The following is a 7,500-nucleotide window of genomic DNA, read 5'->3' as shown; positions in this document are numbered from 1 at the left end:
TCTTCGTCTCATGTAGTGGGAAAGTACTGAGTGTTGACTTTTACTGGGACACTGTTTGTGTAAAACAACTCTTTATCTGTGCAAAACAACTCCTTTTCTCACACTCCCTGTTGTAGATTTCTATATAGTCACATTGTAATAATCTGCTGGGGCGCACTCTTCTGCAGACTTTGTGTGACTCTGTATAACCAGTGCCTCTTCTTGCAAGAATAAAATACGACAAAGACATTTCATCTGTTTGGGATCTTGATTTCATCGTTCATTAGGACTCATCTCGAAATACTGAAAGAATTTCCATTACACTACCCCACTAGAGCACTGCGCTCACAGAATGCAGGGTTACTTGAGGTTCCTAGAGTCTCCAAACGTAGAATGGGAGCCAGAGCCTTCAGCTATCAAGCTCCTCTTCTCTGGAACCAGCTCCCAGTTTCAGTCCGGGAGGCAGACACCGTCTCTACATTTAAGAGTAGGCTAAAGACTTTCCTCTTTGATAACGCTTATACTTAAGCTGCTATAGGCATAGACTGCCGGGGGACTTCCTATGACACACTGTCATAAGGAACTTCCTATGACACACTGAGCTCCCCTCTCCTTCTGTATATACTCATGTCCCATGTCCATGTTGTTACTAACTTCATTCCTTCCCGGGAGTCCTTGTGCCTCCTTGTCTCGCAGCTAACCGTGGAGCGGGGTCACACCTGGAGCGAGGTTATACCTGGAGCGGGATCACACCAGGGAGCGAGGTTATACCTGGAGCATGGGTACACTTGGAGCAGGGTTTCACCTGGATCTTGGTGGTCTCCGGTATTGTGGCTGCATCTGCTGCCGCGTCGGTGCCTGCTTGACACCAACTGCTACCATCCCTAATTAACTACGTCTGTACGAGGGACTACCAATGCTAACGAGGGATTTCCAACACCTAATGACAATGTGGCAGCCTGGAGAATAACACTTCTCAATCACTGCCAAAGACATCAAGAGCTCCCAGCAAGCATGCTGATGCTGCAGGAACCAATGCACGGGCATCGATCGCAGGGACGTCCCACACCAACACACATGGACGTACTGAGGAGAGATGCTGGACAGTGCTGGCTTTCCGATAGTTGTATTATCACTCTTTCCATCCACCACTATTGGTTTTGTGTTATCAGTCCTACTTGTATTAGCTATTACAGCTGCTAGACTGCTATTGTGGCTGCTTCTCTCTCTCTCTCTCTCTCTCTCTCTCTCTCTCTCTATCTATCTATCTATCCCCCCAGCCGGTCTCGGCAGATGGCCGCCTGCCCTGCGCCCGGTTCTGCTCCAGGTTTCTTCCCAGTAATCGGGGAGTTGTTCCTGGCCTCAGTGCGCTTGGTGGATCCTGTTGGGTCTCTAAACTATGGTGTACGGTCATAGACCTGCTCTATATATAAAGCGTCTTGAGATAACTTCTGTTGTGATTTGACGCTATACAAAAATAAATTGATTTGATTTGATTTGATTTATGACACCTGAACCCGGCTACACTGAGTGTGTGTGTTTTTTCCCAGGGTTCCTCAGGAATGCGGTCCAGCAGCGTCTCACCAGTTCAGAGCGAAGTCTCTCCACCTCCTGAGTCTGATTCAACAGCTTGTCCTCCAGCTCCTCAACCTGACAACAACAACAACAACAACAATAACACATCAACACTGAAACCTGAACATCACACTGACACATTTATTACAGCAATTAATCAACCTGACTGGTTCCACCTGTGACGCTGTTACACCTGTCAGTCTGATGATCAGACAGGTGACACTTCAGCTCACATCACAGAGAGTCGTCACACACCCTCCAGTTAAAACAGAACCCGACCAACCAGAGACAGACAGACAGGAAACACTCTGTCTGTCAGCTGTTACAGGTGTGAAGTGTGTACTGGACACGTACCTGTCTGCGCAGCCGAGTAACGAGCTGCTCTTCTTCTGGACAACTGAGACGATCTGAGATCTGTTCACCTGTCTGCGACGCCCTCACACCTGCACACACACACACACGATTAATTAGTTGTGGATAATAAACTAGAGAATAAACTGGTGGAGGTTTTGACCACTAGTGGCGCTGTGGTCCGTTCCTAACCTTCCTGAGTATGTTAATGAATGGCGTTGAGCGTGCCAGGAAACGCCCTGTAGGGCATTACACCTCAGTGGTCAAACCACAAGCCACTGACAGGTGACAGGTGACAGGTGACAGGTAACGTTACACTCAGAGAAAGGAAATGATGCCATCTGAGGGCTTTATTCTGCAGCAATAGAAACTTTACTTAAGGAGGATCTATTATCTCATTATCTCATCAGGTTCATACCTGAACTTTGAGTTTCTACTAGAACATGTTTACAGGATTCAATGTTCAAAAAACACTTTATTTTTATCATACCGGCTGTCCTGCAGCAGACTGAGCAGCGTGAGCACCTGTAACACCTGTAACACCTGTAACACCTGTAACATCTGCTCTGTCCTCACCGTTGGGCGGAGCAGACGGCGTCGCCTGAACGTTCTGCTGCTGCAGCTGCTGGAGCAGCACGAGGCGAGTGACTTCTTCAGAGCGAAGACGAGTCTGAAACTCACAGACTTTATCCTGTAGAGTCTGAACACAGAAACATGGAGGAATGACATCATTTATCCAGTCAGTGAAACTAAGGAATGACATCATTTATCCAGTCAGCGAAACTAAGGAATGACATCATTTATCCAGTCAGTGAAACTAAGGAATGACATAATTTATTCAGTCAGTGAAACTAAGGAATGACATCATTTATTCAGTCATTGGAGCTAAGGAGCTGTCTGAAAGAATGACATCATGTATTCAGTCAGTGGAGCTAAGGAGCGGTTTGAAAGAATGACATCATGTATTCAGTCAGTGGAGCTAAGGAGCTGTTTGAAGGAATGACATAATTTATTCAGTCAGTGGAGCTAAGGAGCTGTTTGAAGGAATGACATCATTTATTCAGTCAGTGGAGCTAAGGAGCGGTTTGAAAGAATGACATCATGTATTCAGTCAGTGGAGCTAAGGAGTGGTTTGAAGGAATGACATTCATTCAGTCATTGGAGCTAAGGAGCTGTTTGAAAGAATGACATCATGTATTCAGTCAGTGGAGCTAAGGAGCTGTTTGAAGGAATGACATCATTCATTCAGTCAGTGGAGCTAAGGAGCTGTTTCTAAGACAACACAACATGTGAGTGAGGAGAGCAGCGATGGAAAGACTAGAACACTAAATAAAGCAGCAGGAACGAGGAGACAGAATGTAAAGTGTTTACGTTGGCAGGAGTCCACCAGCAGGACCAGGTGACCCTCTGAAGACAGGAAACAGCGTGGAAACATGGAGGACAGCACAATGAGACAGGAAGCAACAGAGACATATGAAGACACGTGGAGAGAGAAATGTGCTGAGGTCAGCACAACGAGCTGAACGGCGTGACGCTCAGTCACAGTACTGAGAGAGAAGAAGAAGTCCCGCCTGCAGGTGTGTTACCTGGATGAGCAGCTGCTGGTTGGGTGCATTGGTTTCCGACAGCTCTGCGGTCAGAGAGGGGCGGTGCGAGAAGGCGGCGGTTGGCAGAGACAGGAAGGAGCCGTCGTCGTCACCATCACTCATCAGGAAGTCCAGTGAGCTCGCTACGGACACAAGGGGGGGGTCAAAGGTCAGCGTGAGACATTTCTATTATCAGTTATTACCAGTTATTATTACCAGTTATTATTACCAGTTATTATCAGTATTTTTTTTCTTTTTTCGTTTTATATAATATAATTTATTTCTTTTTATCCCTGTATTTTTTCATATTCTTTTACTATTCCTTGACAGGTCAAGCTGTCAATCAACTGGCTGTGGGCGGGCCAGTAGAGCAACGTCAGCTGTACGACCAGAAACCAGCGGAGCAACGTCAGCTGTACGACCAGAAACCAGCGGAGCAACGTCAGCTGTACGACCAGAAACCAGCGGAGCAACGTCAGCTGTACGACCAGAAACCAGCGGAGCAACGTCAGCTGTACGACCAGAAACCAGCGGAGCAACGCAGCCGTACGACCAGAAACCAGCGGAGCAACGTCAGCTGTACGACCAGAAACCAGTGGAGCAACGTCATCTGTACGACCAGAAACCAGTAGAGCAACGTCAGCTGTACGACCAGAAACCAACGGAGCAACGTCAGCTGTACGACCAGAAACCAGTAGAGCAACGTCAGCTGTACGACCAGAAACCAGCGGAGCAACACAGCTGTACGACCAGAAACCAGCGGAGCAACGTCACCTGTACGACCAGAAACCAGCGGAGCAACGTCAGCTGTACGACCAGAAAACAGCGGAGCAACGTCACCTGTACGACCAGAAAACAGCGGAGCAACGTCACCTGTACGACCAGAAAACAGCGGAGCAACGTCAGCTGTACGACCAGAAACCAGCGGAGCAACGTCAGCTGTAGGACCAGAAACCAGCGGAGCAACGTCAGCTGTAGGACCAGAAACCAGCGGAGCAACGTCAGCTGTAGGACGAGAAACCAACGGAGCAACGTCAGCTGTAAGACCAGAAACCAGCTCCTGCGGTCCACCTGGTGAACTCTCCTAGATGAACTTCCGGAGCTCCACAGACCTGTTGAGCTTCATGTGTTACAGAGAACAGAGTCCTGAATGAACAGAATGAAACACGTGAGCAGATTTGTGAGTGACCAGTGATTAGTGAGGTCACTGAACAAAACAAGAAATAACCTGAATTCTTGTCCTGACTCAGCTCTCAGACCTCCTCTGTTCCAGAGTGAACCTGTAGACCTGTAGACCTGTAACCCTGTAGACCTGTAACCCTGTAGACCTGTAGACCTGTAGACCTGTAACCCTCCTCCTGAATACCACAGAGACCAGTGGTATTATCTCATTAGATTGGTGGTGCTGGTGCTGCTGGTGTTGGTATTGGTGTTGGTGTTAGTATTGGTGTTGGTGTTGGTATTGGTGTTGGTGCTGGTGCTGGTGTTGGTATTGGTGCTGCTGGTGGGGTTGGTGTTGGTATTGGTATTGGTGTTGGTATTGGTGCTGCTGGTGGGGTTGATGTTGGTATTGGTGCTGGTGTTGGTATTGGTGCTGCTGGTGGGGTTGGTGCTGGTGCTGGTGTTGGTGTTGGTATTGGTGCTGCTGGTGGGGTTGGTGTTGGTATTGGTGTTGGTGTTGGTATTGGTGTTGGTGCTGGTGTTGGTATTGGTGTTGGTATTGGTGTTGGTGCTGGTGTTGGTGCTGCTGTTGGTATTGGTGATGCTGGTGGGGTTGGTGTTGGTGTTGGTGCTGGTATTGGTGTTTGTGTTGGTGTTGGTGCTGGTGTTGGTGCTGGTGGTGTGGTGTTGCTGCTGGTGTTGGAGCTGGTGTTGGTGTTGGTATTGGTGTTGGTGTTGGTATTGGTGTTGGTGTTGGTGTTGGTGCTGGTGTTGGTATTGGTGTTGGTGCTGGTATTGGTGTTGGTGCTGGTGTTGGTGCTGGTGTTGGTATTGGTGTTGGTGCTGGTGTTGGTGCTGCTGCTGGTGTTGGTATTGATGCTGCTGGTGGGGTTGGTGTTGGTATTGGTGCTACTGGTGGGGTTGGTGTTTGTATTGGTGTTGGTGTTGGTATTGGTGCTGGTGCTGGTGTTGGTGCTGGTGGTGGTGTTGCTGCTGGTGTTGGTATTGGTGTTGGTGTTGGTATTGGTGTTGGTGTTGGTATTGGTGTTGGTGCTGGTATTGGTGTTGGTGTTGGTGTTGGTGCTGCTGCTGGTGTTGGTATTGGTGCTGCTGGTGGGGTTGGTGTTGGTATTGGTGCTGCTGGTGGGGTTGGTGTTGGTATTGGTGTTGGTGTTGGTGTTGGTATTGGTGTTGGTGTTGGTGTTGGTGCTGGTGCTGGTGTTGGTGTTGGTGTTGGTATTGGTGTTGGTGTTGGTGCTGGTGTTGGTATTGGTGTTGGTGTTGGTATTGGTGCTGGTGGTGGTGCTGGTGTTGCTGCTGGTGTTGGTGCTGGTACTGGTGGTGGTGTTGCTGCTGGTGCTGGTACTGGTTCATGGTTTTCTCTATTACAGTTTTGAATTTAAAGTAAATGTTTTGTCCAAAACAGCAAAACTATTTAAAAAGTTTCCTGAGATCTTCAGACTTTAACCCATAATCATAATCCCTCAGTGAACTAATCTGATTATTACTAGAACCATATTAACTGTTTCATTACTGATATATATATAGAGAGAGATATATACAGTAGATATATAGATATATAGATCTATCTATAGAGTAGAGCTGCTGCAGGTAGAACACACAGAATGAAAGCAGAAAAACAACATGACCAACAGAACCGGCTCCACAGAGTGAAGCTACCAGAGAGCTCTGGTTGTTGTTGAGCCGGCCGGTCGGTCGTCTCCGGGGACGCCGCCGGTAACCCGATCAGCTGACAGACACACACTGATCAATACATCAATACATCAATCAATAATAAAGGATAGGATCTGCTCACCAGGTGTCACACACTCAGGTTTCCTCTGCTGCCTCTCACGCTCCAGATCCATTCATTACCTACAGGTATGACTCACCTGGACACACACCGCACGCACGCACACACACTGCATGCACGCACACACACACACACACACACACACACACACACACACACACACACACACACACACACACACACACACACACACACACTGCTGTCATACCAGGAATGCAGCCACGCAGGTGTTTCTTTTCTTCTCCTGTTTAAAGGTCCCTCCTCCTCCACCACACACCCTGACTCAGCGTCCAATCAGAGGTCTCTCTGCTCTGACTCAGCGTCCAATCAGAGGTCTCTCTGCTCTGACTCAGCGTCCAATGAGAGGTCTCTCTGCTCTGACTCACCGTCCAATGAGAGGTCGTTCTTCCAGAGCTCCTGCAGGTGGGGGGCGTGGCCGAGGTCCCAGGTCTTTCTTGTGCTGAACATGACCGCCGGGCTGAGCAGAGCGCTGGACCGCTGGACCGGCTGCAGACACACAGGAAGACACAGCAGCATCACACCACAGCTTTTCACAATAAAACACACAGGAAGACACAGCAGCATCACACCACAGCTTTTCACAATAAAACACAAAGGAAGACACAGCAGCATCACACCACAGCTTTTCACAATAAAACACACAGGAAGACACAGCAGCATCACACCACAGCTTTTCACAATAAAACACACAGGAAGACACAGCAGCATCACACCACAGCTTTTCACAATAAAACACACAGGAAGACACAGCAGCATCACACCACAGCTTTTCACAATAAAACACACAGGAAGACAAAGCCTCATCACACCACAGCTTTTCACAATAAAACACACAGGAAGACACAGCAGCATCACACCACAGCTTTTCACAATAAAACACACAGGAAGACAAAGCCTCATCACACCGGAGCTTTTCACAATAAAACACACAGGAAGACACAGCAGCATCACACCTGAGCTTTTCACAATAAAACACACAGGAAAAGGCAGAGTCCAGTCAAAAAAGTAAAGTTC

At 48.2% G+C, this 7,500-nt stretch overlaps 1 protein-coding gene across 16 annotated transcripts in view; it reads right to left on the bottom strand.

Annotated features, from left to right (window-relative positions):
- The window catches only part of kifc3 (kinesin family member C3), a 57,498-nt gene that overhangs the window by 28,411 nt on the left and 21,587 nt on the right, over nucleotides 1-7,500 (bottom strand). For 11 of the 16 annotated variants that reach the window (XR_012596801.1, XR_012596802.1, XR_012596803.1 and 8 more), the window contains 5 exons: nucleotides 6,852-6,972; nucleotides 3,492-3,634; nucleotides 2,482-2,605; nucleotides 1,909-1,997; nucleotides 1,564-1,629 (listed from right to left, as the gene is read on the bottom strand). Coding sequence is in view for 9 of the 16 variants with exons in the window: in XM_074656728.1 (XP_074512829.1) it covers nucleotides 1,564-1,629; nucleotides 1,909-1,997; nucleotides 2,482-2,605; nucleotides 3,492-3,634; nucleotides 6,852-6,972 (543 nt within the window). In the remaining 7 variants the exon portion in view is untranslated. Of the gene's footprint in view, nucleotides 1-1,563; nucleotides 1,630-1,908; nucleotides 1,998-2,481; nucleotides 2,606-3,491; nucleotides 3,635-6,468; nucleotides 6,601-6,851; nucleotides 6,973-7,500 lie in introns of those variants that run through there. The other 5 variants (XR_012596800.1, XM_074656778.1, XM_074656768.1 and 2 more) reach the window with 2 other exon arrangements.

This window comes from Sebastes fasciatus, chromosome 2 (assembly GCF_043250625.1).
Source record: "Sebastes fasciatus isolate fSebFas1 chromosome 2, fSebFas1.pri, whole genome shotgun sequence".
In the NCBI taxonomy this organism is placed as follows: Eukaryota; Metazoa; Chordata; class Actinopteri; order Perciformes; family Sebastidae; genus Sebastes; species Sebastes fasciatus.
This window is presented reverse-complemented; position numbering and strand designations above follow the sequence as displayed.